The sequence below is a fragment of the Osmerus mordax genome, chromosome 7 (genome assembly GCF_038355195.1).
Source record: "Osmerus mordax isolate fOsmMor3 chromosome 7, fOsmMor3.pri, whole genome shotgun sequence".
Classification (NCBI taxonomy): Eukaryota; Metazoa; Chordata; class Actinopteri; order Osmeriformes; family Osmeridae; genus Osmerus; species Osmerus mordax.
In genome coordinates, this window is record NC_090056.1 from 15,295,522 (window position 1) to 15,307,827 (window position 12,306).

The 12,306-nt window shown below is 42.7% G+C and overlaps 2 protein-coding genes across 4 annotated transcripts in view; both read left to right on the forward strand.

Annotated features, from left to right (window-relative positions):
• The first annotated feature begins 666 nt into the window (after nucleotides 1–666).
• ubiad1 (UbiA prenyltransferase domain containing 1) lies at nucleotides 667–3,724 on the forward strand. Of its 2 annotated transcripts, none has more exons than XM_067240227.1 (3): nucleotides 667–823; nucleotides 1,894–2,514; nucleotides 2,765–3,724. In XM_067240227.1, exons 2-3 carry the CDS (start codon nucleotides 1,956–1,958, stop codon nucleotides 3,250–3,252), a joined length of 1,047 nt encoding a protein of 348 aa, XP_067096328.1. In that variant the 5' UTR covers nucleotides 667–823; nucleotides 1,894–1,955; the 3' UTR covers nucleotides 3,253–3,724. The 2 variants fall into 2 exon arrangements, with proteins under 2 accessions (XP_067096328.1, XP_067096329.1); XM_067240228.1 differs by lacking the exon at nucleotides 667–823 and adding an exon at nucleotides 1,533–1,624.
• A 746-nt stretch (nucleotides 3,725–4,470) lies between these two features.
• mib2 (MIB E3 ubiquitin protein ligase 2) overlaps nucleotides 4,471–12,306 on the forward strand; it is a 30,741-nt gene continuing 22,905 nt past the window's right edge. The window contains exons 1-2 of one of the 2 annotated variants that reach the window (XM_067239454.1): nucleotides 4,471–4,580; nucleotides 11,065–11,442. In XM_067239454.1, coding sequence (XP_067095555.1) covers nucleotides 11,220–11,442 — 223 coding nt within the window. In that variant the 5' untranslated portion in view covers nucleotides 4,471–4,580; nucleotides 11,065–11,219. Of the gene's footprint in view, nucleotides 4,581–7,061; nucleotides 7,110–11,064; nucleotides 11,443–12,306 lie in introns of those variants that run through there. The other variant, XM_067239455.1, reaches the window with a different exon arrangement.

A 12,306-nucleotide genomic window follows, 5' to 3' on the forward strand; every position in this document is an offset into this window, starting at 1 on the left:
GCCGCTGCACTATTCCGTACCGTCTGCCAAAAGGTTTCACATTACTTTAAATGAAGGTCAGAGCGTGACAAGTTTAAATGGAAAGGAAACCAGCCCTCGTACTAAATCTTCTAATCTAAACAATAAAATTAGACTCCATGTTAATTTATATTTATTAAATTAAAATGAAACATTAAACATACATTAAAACATTTGTGTATAGGTCCAGTCGTTAGATTACGAGACATTTCATTCCTAAATAAATCAAATATATATTTTGCTACATTTATTTGTCCTTCATTTGAATCGGTAGCATGACAACAAAATGTGTGAAATAAAATTGTACAGTAAGGGAAATGGTAGGGCTTCATTGGATAACGGGTGGTGCAAATGTAAATTGGATTGAATAACCTTCTTGTGATACACTGAAGATGTTGAAGTCCATTTGAAGTCAACATTTGAGATTGAAAAAAATCCTAAAAAAGAATGAAAAGAAAATAAATCTATGTTAGCTCAATGATACAATTATAAAATAGTTCAGTCCCGAGCAAATTATACTTTCGTAACGAAAATATTAAATGTCAAATATTTCTTTACAAAATGCGGAACTAATTTCTTGGTCGCGAGCTTCCCACGGCCCAAATTCGAGTTGCACTGACAAGGACTGGAGTAAATGGCGCCCGTCAAGAGCAGGGGTAACTGTGGTCAACCAGTGAAATACCAAAATTGACACGTAGCAGCCTCTCAGTCTGAGCAGGGTCAGCCCTGTGAATGGATGGTGGTCAAATTATAATGTTATATAATGGCGTGAACGAGTTTATTTGAAAGAGTTGTCATTAAAAAGGTACGGTCCAGGGTCGGACATTTAATTTTTTCCTCCACTGGATGATGCTAACTAGTTAGCACTCTGGCTAGTTGTTAGCTTTAATCCTATAATCTCTGTTAGCTTTCTGGCTAGTTGTCAGGGTAGTACAACAATGCCATATTGAAAGTTATTTGACATTGTATACAAACATATATTTTCCCACGTGCATGTACGGAAGCGCCAGGTACATTTCTATTTTATAACGTAACCGGTGAAATAATCGAAAGGAAGTTGGCTACACTTCTGTGCCACTCTTATTTAACCACCTCCTTAATGAGCTCGATTATCTCGTTTCGGTTTAATCCTACTAGTATTTGTTTTAACGTGGTAATATGCTAAGGTATTATAGTTATGAAATTGGTTTCCATTGCATTAACCTTCAGTCTTGAGGATCAACTACATAATCTTTTTATTTTGTAAACTATATATTGTGTATGGCTGGGTGTCACCCTGCCCCCACCTCTCATACGCTTACATCTGGAGTTGCTGGACGGAGTATCTGCTTGATTGGTCTCACACCTCATTGTGTAACTTACTGTGGCATTGCAAGTCATATCAGTCTGACCACATCTTGATTTACTGTCGCAATGCTAGTCAACTATTCTGACCACATAAGGGTAAAAATGTGGTGTGATTGGTTGTTCTTGGGTATAAAATAAATTGTGAAGCATTGTTCTAGGGATTCTTCATCTACTGAGGTCTTCTCCTTAGCTCTGGCTTGTCTTACTCATCCTTCCTCACTTCTGCTTTCTCTGATTTACAATAATCATGGTAGAGTAGGTAAGATTTAAAGCTTTAACGTTGTAACATGTTTGCCTTGTAATTGATTTCAGTTGTTAAATATCTATTTCATTTAACCTTACTTTAGACCACTCTTGCTATGATGTAACCGACAGAGTCAAATAACTGCAATTCCATTGGTATTGGCATAATTTGGTGTTAATGTTAATACACTTTTCAGTTTACCCATTGTCCTTTAAACATAGGGGAATTCGTTTTGGTTATTTGTCCAAAATATTAAACCCCCTACAATTGTGTTCTGATTTTAGGTCCATGCAAAATCGTCACGTTTTGGAGCACTGCTAGTACTTCTGGTGACCCTGGCAGAGGTATGGCAGAGGGGCAGAAACTCAGCAGGGCAGAGACATATGTAATGGCTGGATTGAATGGACACAACGGGACGAGAAAAGCAGGCTTGAATGACACAGCAGAACACCATACTTTCAACCACAAAATCTCAGGGATGACCCGAGTCACTTCCAGCATGAGAAACAAGTGTGCTGCCTATGTGCTGGCCCTGCGGCCTTGGAGCTTCAGTGCCTCGCTTACCCCGGTGGCACTGGGCAGTGCCCTGGCCTACAAGCTAGATGGCTCTGTTGACTTGGTGATCCTGATGGTGTGTGCTGTGGCTGTGTTAGTAGTGCATGGTGCAGGGAACCTGGTAAACACATACTATGACTTTTCCAAAGGGATTGACCACAAGAAGAGTGATGATAGGACTCTGGTGGATGAAATTCTGGCCCCACAGGATGTAGTCATGTTCGGAGCAGTGCTGTACTCGGTGGGGTGCTTGTGTGCCACCCTGCTGTACTTTCTCTCTACCTTGCGACTGGAGCATCTAGCGCTCATCTACTTTGGAGGGCTCTCCAGCTCTTTCCTTTACACAGGAGGTAGGTCAAATAGTACAGCGTGCATACTGTAATGTAGGCAGAGTACTACTATCATTTCTGAATTATTACTATACAGTTGATACAGTCACATAATATAGTCGACCAAAACACGTTTCACTTGATGAGTTCTGTTTCTCACAAGGATTGTGCATTATTTATCAATTTGTACCATAAACTCAAGACAAAGACCATATACATGTTTTTTAATTTGTTTATGCCATTGGACATGTTTGTTTGCACTTGTTTGCAGGCATCGGTCTAAAGTATGTGGCCCTCGGAGACATTGTGATCCTGATTACGTTTGGCCCACTGGCGGTCATGTTTGCCCACGCTGTGCAGGTGGGCTACCTGTCGGTCCTGCCACTGGTGTATGCCGTCCCTCTTGCTCTCAACACTGAGGCTATCCTTCACAGCAACAACACTAGAGACATGGACTCCGATAAGCAAGCAGGCATTGTCACACTGGCCATCCTCATTGGCCCCACACTCTCCTACATACTCTACAACCTTCTGCTGTTTGTCCCTTACGTGCTCTTTTGCATTCTGGCCACGCGCTACACCATCAGCATGGCCCTGCCTCTGCTCACTCTGCCCATGGCCTTCCCCCTGGAGAGGCAGTTCCGCAGCCAGTGCTATTCCAAGATACCACAGAAGACAGCCAAGCTCAATCTCCTAATGGGACTTTTCTATGTCTTTGGGATTATTTTAGCACCTCAAGGCAGTTTACCTTTACTGTGATATATTTATTTTTTGGGAGAGGGACTGTTTTTGTTTTAATAAAGACTAGTTTATGTATGTCTTTATATTTGTAATGATTTACTAAAGGAGGTTATAAATGTTTTAATTTATTGTACAATTTATACACTTAAGAGAAATTGACAACTTAGTTACGATCCCGTAATACTGACATTATAAACAGACGTGTTATTGTTTCAGTATTTCGCACACAATATTTTTGTTGGTTTAAGATGGAGAAGTATTAGTCTCACATTTGTCTGCTTTACATGTGTACCCCATTGGAAGAACCATAGATTGCCATACATTGTTGCTTACTCAGACAGTGATGCCATTATCCAAAATGTCATGTCAACCAAATCATTAATGATCTATAAATGGTACAGTACGCTTTACAAATGTGTGTTAATTGTTGACTTTCTTTGATGAATTGCATAATTTCATTGGATTCAAATTAAACATTTTTGGAAGATAATGGAGGCTACAGTCTATAATTGAGCGATACATCAGTCAAAGACCAAGAAATAACTCTTTGTTAACATGAATAATTCATCGTGTTAACTATTTTCTTTTCAGTGTGGTGAGTGGAAATATTTCAGACGTCGACGACTTGGCCGCTCAAACCGCTTTTACCGATACAACATTTCGTCCAATTGTTTAGAGTCAAAAATAATTCAATCTTGTAGGCGAGAATGGTGTATGTGAACATCATCGTCGGCAGGTGGCACTACGTTACAACAAACGCCGGGTTTCTGAGACGAACGCAACCTATGGTAACGTGAACGTCGTATTGATTAGTTTTTATTGCATATATTATGTAACTGTCAAGGATGACTGCGCACATTTTACCATTTAGAATGGGAAAATAGTTGTTACAATATTTTTGCGCAAGTGCGCTTAGTTTCTTGCCACGTCGTTATTATTTGGTGGCTCGAACTCGCTCAATTACACCAAGAACGATATTTATTTGGCAAATAGCAATCCCCCCAAAAATCGTATAGTTAACCAAAATGGTAGGCTTCCCCAATGATTAATTTACAAGGACTAATATTTCCGTTTGTTGCTTCACAGGCTTGATACCACACTGGCGGTGCCAGACAGCAAGTGATCAAGGCATGTCAAGTGACGCACTGCACTGCCTGAATTATGTGGGTGTGTTGCTTGTTGTTGGCTATGAGTGTGTGTGTCGGTCTCGAAGCAAGCTATATTTGCTAGCCTGTTAGCTAACATCAAACGCTCCCACAAGCGAGCGAAACAAAAAGCTGTCAACATGGCCTTGAACGCTTTTTTAGAACTACACCTGGCCACTAATCAAAGACGTTTCATCTAACGTAAGTACACTATGACAAAAGCTCAGCTAAAAAAACACTTGCTTAGGTTGTTTTCATGTGCTAACGGTAGAGCTAGCTTGATCTGACAGTGTGTTTCAATGCAAGCGCTGCCACTTACACTCGGCTAGCTAGCTACTTGGTTAGCTAGTTTGTAAGTCATAGGCACCATTGCATGCAATATCACTCTAAAAGCGTTGCTCAGTTAACGTTACCAAGCGAGATAATGTATTTAGTCCATTGTAACAGATGCAATCTAAGCAAGCAAAAATATCAAATGTCAACCGAGTTTAATAAACAGTCGTGATGATTGGCCCTGACGGTGTTTTACTTTAAAACCACGCGGCTCATATATAGCCCTGTCATTTCAGTGGTTAGAGAAGGTGTAGAGGTTTTGACAGTCTTTTGTCAATTTAACATGCTTGCGGTCTGTAACCCGATGGCTGAATATTAAATTGTATGATATATGTGCTTTCTATAAGGTTAATGATCAATGTCTATTAATGCATAACAATTGCTATATTTTTGTTGTTGACTGGAATAACCACAACCTAATGTATTAACATGAACAATTGAGTTTAGGGTATTAACGAAAGCTCCAGGTCTATGGACATGTATGGGGGTGACTTGTATGATGGATGTAGTCTAGTAGTACAGTAGAGTTTGATTTAGATTAACTCAAGTCTGTCACCCAAGCTATTAGTCAGTGAGTCTTTGTGTGTCTTTAAGAAGTGAAATCGGTTCTAAAACTGCCACCACATTGGCAATGTTTTGTTTAAAAAGGACGTTTCGATGGAGCTCATACAGAAATTCTCAAGGTAGGCTTTGTGTACTGTTTCAGTGTGGGGACTTTGGGGAAATTATTGTATTTTGTATATACAAATCATAGAGTGGGTTTAGCTTATATCCCAATGCTGTCTCTTGTGTACAAGGATTAGAAGCTAACACAGTATTTTATAATTTGTTCTATACTCAGCTGATGAGTTAATACCACAATTGTACCCCCCAAAAAGCTCTTTCAAATATATTCTTGCTGTTGCAGAACGTCTTTGCTCATTATTATTAACTGACATTGTTTTATGATGAGCTGTTTTAAGGACTGTGAGATATGCTTAGTTTTAAATATTGGGATATTCATCATAAAAGCCACATTTTTGGGACCACTTCACCTTTTGGTAGATTGTTAGATCAAATGTGGTCCACATATTTGTATTCAACAAAATGAATAGAATAACATACTTTTATCACCTGGGACCCCCCAAGTCCCTGCAACAGAGGAGCTGTGTGAACTGAACGCCTCTCTTCTGTTCCTGAACTTGCTTGTCTGACTCATTGTACAGACAAAACTGTCTTTGTTTTACGAGACAGAGAGCAGACTTCATTACAGAAGTCTGTCTCTTCTGCGGCGGCACGCCACCACCCCTTTCATCCCCCTTTCATTGGCCAGTCAGCGGCTACGGATATCAGATGCATATGTGTCAGTGGTGTCTTGAGTGCCAGTGTCCATAGTATGCAGTGTGGTTGGTAGTAAAACATACCTCTCACAGTTGTTGCCACATTTAAAGGACTGTTCAAGGCTGAAAGTGTGTACGTGTGCATAGACACATCCTATTTCCTCTGCCTTCCCACTAACACACACACATTCGTACAGCCAACCAGGAATTGAAAATTAGAATCATGGCAGGTGCTCATTCATCAAGTCCCCCTCTTCCCCCGCCCATTTCCTTCTCCTAGAGAGGCACACTCCCCTCTCCAAACACTCCGCCTCTCCCTTTCTCTACCCTGCTCTCATCACCCCTCCCCCTACTCTATATTCCCTGCCCGTCTGTTGACTGTATCCCTGGGGTATGAGGAAGGCAGGCTGTAGAATGTTGTCTTTCTTAACCACATGTTTTGTGTGTGCATGTTGAGCGGAGCATACATACGAGTCCAAATCAGCCTGCATGTATGAGAAAGGCGGTGTGTGTGTGTGTATAGTACTGGTCGACCTGAATGCGCTGCTTATTGGACAACCAGTCTGCCCCCCCTGTCAGCTTCCTCCTCCTCCTCCTCCTCCTCCTTTGATAATCCTTGCTGACACGGCGCACAAAGGACTAAACACTGGCCGCATCCTTCCTCCAGCAGGGCTCTCTCCACTCTCCCTGCTGCACTCTCCTCCTCTTTCTCCTCCAGCTCTGATTGAATCCGCCCTGGCTGTCTTCCTCACTGACGGTAGCAGCACCATGCTGTTGCTGTAACACTGTCCTTCCTGCCTGTGTTGCGTCTCTGGAATACTCGGCTGCCTCTTCCTCCTCCTCCCCCTCTTCCTCCTCCCCTTCTTCCTCCTCATCTGGTCCAGTCTCAGGGTTCCACGGAGCAGGATTCTCGCCTCCAGCCGTTCGTTTGTCTTTTTCTTTGCTGGAAAGGGGTTCCAGTTACTGGTGGGACTGGCTCTCACTCACCATCTTGCCCAGATCTGAGGAGGGAGCCGAGTCCGCTCCTCCACCAGGTTTTTGTCTCTCTTGCTCGTCGTGCAAAAATCTATTCCAACAGGTAAACCCGTGTCTCAAGCTTTGTATATTTAGCTAGCTGCAATGACATTCCCAGTGACGAGAAAACACTATATGGTATTTCAGACCATTTTTCTCCTGATCCTTTGTCAGACAATGCAGTTCATTTCTTGTGCTCTCACTTTGGCCGTTCTCACTTTATTGTTTTGGTTCAAAGGCTCATTGAATATTAATGAGTGTGTTTGTTTTTCGAGTAATTCTCTATTAAATGAAAGACTGTAGCCTAGATGTATTTTTGTATTGGTTTAAAATAAATATTGGATCCTTAGCCCATAATATAATATTCAGGGCACATAGAACAAGAGACCTATGATACATGAGTGTCATCAATGAAGCAAGCATTACCATGGCTACGGTATTAACACTGTGCCATGTAGTCCACTGCTGAAAACTATAGTAAAGACAGACATCTGACCACCTTCAGTTGTTGTGTAATAAGTAGGGGATCACACACCGGCACATGTTTGCTAAGACCTACAAATAGAAACTCATTGTTGCTCCCCTCTATTTCTTGTGCTTGAAGGTCTTTATTAGGAACATTGTGTGGCAGAACTCGTTTGTCACACGTTCGTCTAAATAAAGGTGCCAAGATGGATGTTTTGAGCAGAATAGATAATCTATTCAGGATATCTGTTCTTGTGGAAACATACCTTTTGTTGTAGATAACTTAGTATAAGATTTGAATAAACCCTTTTTTGTGCAATCTATTCAATAGGTTTGTCCAGCTCAGTATTGTAGGGGCATTTCTGGGTTCGTCATAATCATGGTCACAAAATGGTTTACAAGGTTTAATAGAGTATCATGGGGGTTTTTCTTTCACACCCTCCCTTTTCCTTCCTTGCGAAACAGGCAAGTTTGTCACCAATAGGGAGTCATGTATGCTCTGTCCTTGAGAAACTCAGATTGTCCAAAAATTGTCACACAAAAAAGAACCCAGTCTCAAAACAAAGAGCAAAGTTCACAGCAAAACAAATAGTTTGTCAGAAGCTTGTGGAACCGGTTCATTCCCCTATTAGCAGGGTGACAGGTCCATAGGACTCGAGCTCTTAGAGCAAAGATATTGGGTATTCACATTGGCCAGCCTTTGACTTATCAGCACAAGGCTCATGGTGTGCAGCTATACTGGAGTCCAACCATTGAAGATGTTCAGAAATGGACTTAAGATCATAGGGAGTAAGTTCTATTTTGATTTGACTGTTAAATGAACAATTTAATATACACTATCAGTACAGTACACTATCAATATATATCTGAGAGAATAGACTTAACTTCTCTTTATTTGTTATTATTTCCATTCTTTGGATATTGAGTAGTCCTAAGTCAGTGTTAATGGTGCGCATGTCAAAGTGTATGCAACGTATGCATTCGTATGTGCTTGTGTGAGGGAGCATGCGCCCGCCTGTGTGAGGGAGCATGCGCCCGCCTGTGTGAGGGAGCATGCGCCCGCCTGTGTGAGGGAGCATGTGCCCGCCTGTGTGAGGGAGCATGCGCCCGCCTGTGTGAGAGGCCCTCAGCAGTGTGGCCAGTCCATCTGTTGTAGGAGGCGGAGAGTGGCTGCTTGTCGCTGTCCTGGCCCTCAGACACATATTGGCAGAGATGGCTCACTGGCAGGTGGTCCGCCCAGGGCTCACCGCACTTCTGGGAAGATGGCCACCCCATGGCCCTGGCCCGCCACCTCTGCTCCAGCCACCGGCGCCCTCTTACCCAGAGCGCACGCTGCCGCAGGCCTCTGGACGGCCCCACCGTCCGACGGACCACTGTCCGTTTCTGTCCTCTTGCTATCAGGCTTTTTCTACTTTATAAGGTGTTATAGATAAATATAATAAAGCACATTTTATTTATATAAATAAAATGACTAAATGTAAAATGACTAAATGTAATAGATAAGATAAGGCATTGGATTTATGGTCATGGATGTTGACTGTGTTTCCATCTATATAACAGTTCTTTGCTTATAGTTTTACAGTTTTTGACCTAAAGGCTTTATTGTGCAGGTCATCATTGTGCTCCTCTGAAGCTGGGATAAGAGCCTGTCGTGTAGGCAGTCTCCCATGCTGGGAGTCTACTGGGCGGAACCAGCTCCTTCTGTTTAATACGTATGAGATCTCAGTATACCCTTGTAGGTCTAACGGAAGTCTAACGGAAGTTCCTGTTGAATTGAAAGCACAAGGCAATTCAGTGGGGGAGCTCCCCTTTGGAGTGGCATGTTCTTCCTTCAATTCTGCTCTGCCAGGATGGGTTTCTAAACCGAGGGATACTCGTTCAGACACAAACACAGATGTTCCACACCTTTTCTATGTGCTGTCTATTCTGAACATGCCTCCTGGCTCCTTGCTTGGGCTGTCTGCTGTCCAAGGGAGGGTGGCGGTCCCTCCGGCCCGATATGTCAACCTCGTTATAGTGGCCGATTGACCGATGCGCTTTCTCTCTCGGGAACACGATTGAAATTGGCAAATGTGAGCTAGTTTTTGGCTCCTTGTCATGAGGCCCTGTTATTTATGGAAGCCATGGCAGTTGTAGTTGTTATTTTTGTCATAAGTGAACTGGGCTACATTGGCCAAAGTTCAGCACATTGGTTCTCCAAACACTCACATAGACAAACACAGAGCCCAGCATGGTGGTCAGACCAATATCAAGGAATTTCATTAGAGGGATTTGGAGAACGGGGATTGAAGATTGGTATTTTTCTGTAACTTCTGTCTCATAAATCCACTTGTGCTGTACCCACACTATTGACCATTGAGACCAGGTTGGTTTATATCTAAGCTGTGATTTTGGCATGGAGATTGACAGCATAAACAGCCTGTTTGTCCCTCTCTGATCCTTAATCCCATATGTTTTAATGCTTAACCAGATGCTTTTAATACCAATATGACACTAATCTCCATAAGAACACTATAATCTCTAACATGCTATGCTCATTTGATTGTTCTGTTATGTCTGGATTTGGATGCATTTATTCCACATGATGCTACAAGATACACTGCAGAATTCAGTTTGCCATTGTTTGAATAATACTTTATCATCATCCACTGTGGTGTTTTTGAGTGTGAAGCCTCCTACTGTAGCTAGTGGTGTGAGGTTTGGTAATAGTTGTAGGTTCCCACTGTGTTGGAAATGGCGAGTGTGAAATAGTTTGTGAATTACTGTATTGGCACTTCAGATGAGATCCTCGGACCTGCTGTGGATTAGCCAACCTAAGTTAACCAAAACAATAATTTACCACTTGAATCAGGCGGGCCTACATAGTATGTCTTCCATTAATCTCTACCTCTCTTATTGGGATCACACATGATTGTATACATACACACACTACATATTACAAAGGCCTTTGCACAGAAAGCAGCCCAGCCTGTAAATGTACCATAGGGACACAAGCTGACCCTCATTGCTCTCTGATTTCTCAGCAGAAAGACTTTCTCCTTTCCCATGACGTTTGACATTTAGTCACCATCTGGTCAAGTTCTGGGTGACTCCATTAAAGGCTATCGGGCTATTATTGTCAGCCCTTACTGAGGGGGACATGCCCATTATTGCGCTGACACATCCCGCCACACGAACAACCACTTCCTGCTTTTGTTCTAGTGTCAAGTGACAGGCAGCATGCATTCTAAATGGCAGAGTCATCAGTCGGCCATGCCTGGCTGTGTGTGTGCTGCTTCTGTGTCAGGTCAAAGCTATAGAGATGAGCAGTGGGGTGTGCAAGTGGGTCGATCATACAGCAACAACCCAAATATGTGTAATCACAGGGCAGATCTTCATAGTTCATGACATAGGATGGTCTGTTTCTTCAGTTGTCAGTGAGTAGTTGTCTCAGAAGACTGGGATTGATCCACATACAGTGTCTTTAGCATCACCAGAGAAGGCCGTTGTTTAATATTAGAACAAAAAAAAAAGTGACCTACCAATATAAATATCTTTCTGTTTCTGTCCCATAGTTGCCCCTGATCTGTTCCCGGAGACCCCCCTTGTGACCCCCCTGTCCTCTGGGCGGGCCGGCCCTGCTCCGCCGAGGGCCCGGAGGCGCAGCAGCACTGAGACTGCAGCCAGGGCCCGGCCCTCTGGCTCACCAGCCCCCCCCAGCAGAGGCAGCATGGAGGTGGGTATGCGTGTGGTGCGTGGCTTGGACTGGAAGTGGGGGAACCAGGATGATGGCGAGGGCCACGTTGGCACCGTGGTGGAGATCGGCCGGCAGGGCAGCACCACCACACCGGACAAGACGGTGGTGGTGCAGTGGGACAGCGGCACGCGCACAAACTACCGCACTGGTTACCAGGGCTCCTACGACCTGCTGCTCTACGACAACGCCCAGATTGGTGAGCACATTTCATATGGTTGTTGAGTGGTAGCCCTATCTTACTGTATGTTTTGGATCATTAAGTCATGCATTAATAATGTATATTTAGGCATATTTCTTTATCATGTCTGTGACTCAAGTAAGCCCCCTCAAGCAATAATTCTTTTTTTCAACGTAGCAGAGCAAAGGCCGGCTTTCTCCATTAGCGATACATCTCTATTTTGGAATTGAATAGCACAGACTAATGCAGGATTCATCTGCAGTCTGCTCCATTATGATCAGCATCTTCTGCCTAAGACGCTGAGCCTTAAATTACTGGAGCGAAAGAATAGAAAGGGAGGAGAGTTAAAAAGGGAGAGGGAGAAATGTAGTGTAAAGTAAGAGCATCTGTTTGTCATCTGTTGTTCATGCGTCATTTGCTGTATTTGATCTAATCAAGGAATGAGTCTAAGTAACAGTTTTTCAAGGGAGTTCAACTGAATATTATTTGTTATGCAAGTGTAATTGTAGACCTACTGTAGGGTTCCAAAAGTCTTAGACAAGATAATTTAGTTGATTTTGTATTTGTTTTGAATGTAGATTCATTAATTACGAATGATAATATCAACTTAACAATTTTATTGAAAAACATACATGAATGGCAGAATATTTTAGGATTCCGAATTGCCCAATTCTGCTTTAGTGATAGCGTGCACTCAAGCTGGCATGGAAAATGCAAAACCTGATGATCCCGGCATGATTTGACAATGTTTTAAAGAGCTTTTTGGGATGTCACTGAATGCTTGGCTTTCAATTCCCCCATGAAATGTTTAATGTGGTCTCAGACCTTTAGGCTGTACTGTATTAATGCCATTTATATTTTGTCGTATTTAGCATAAAATGT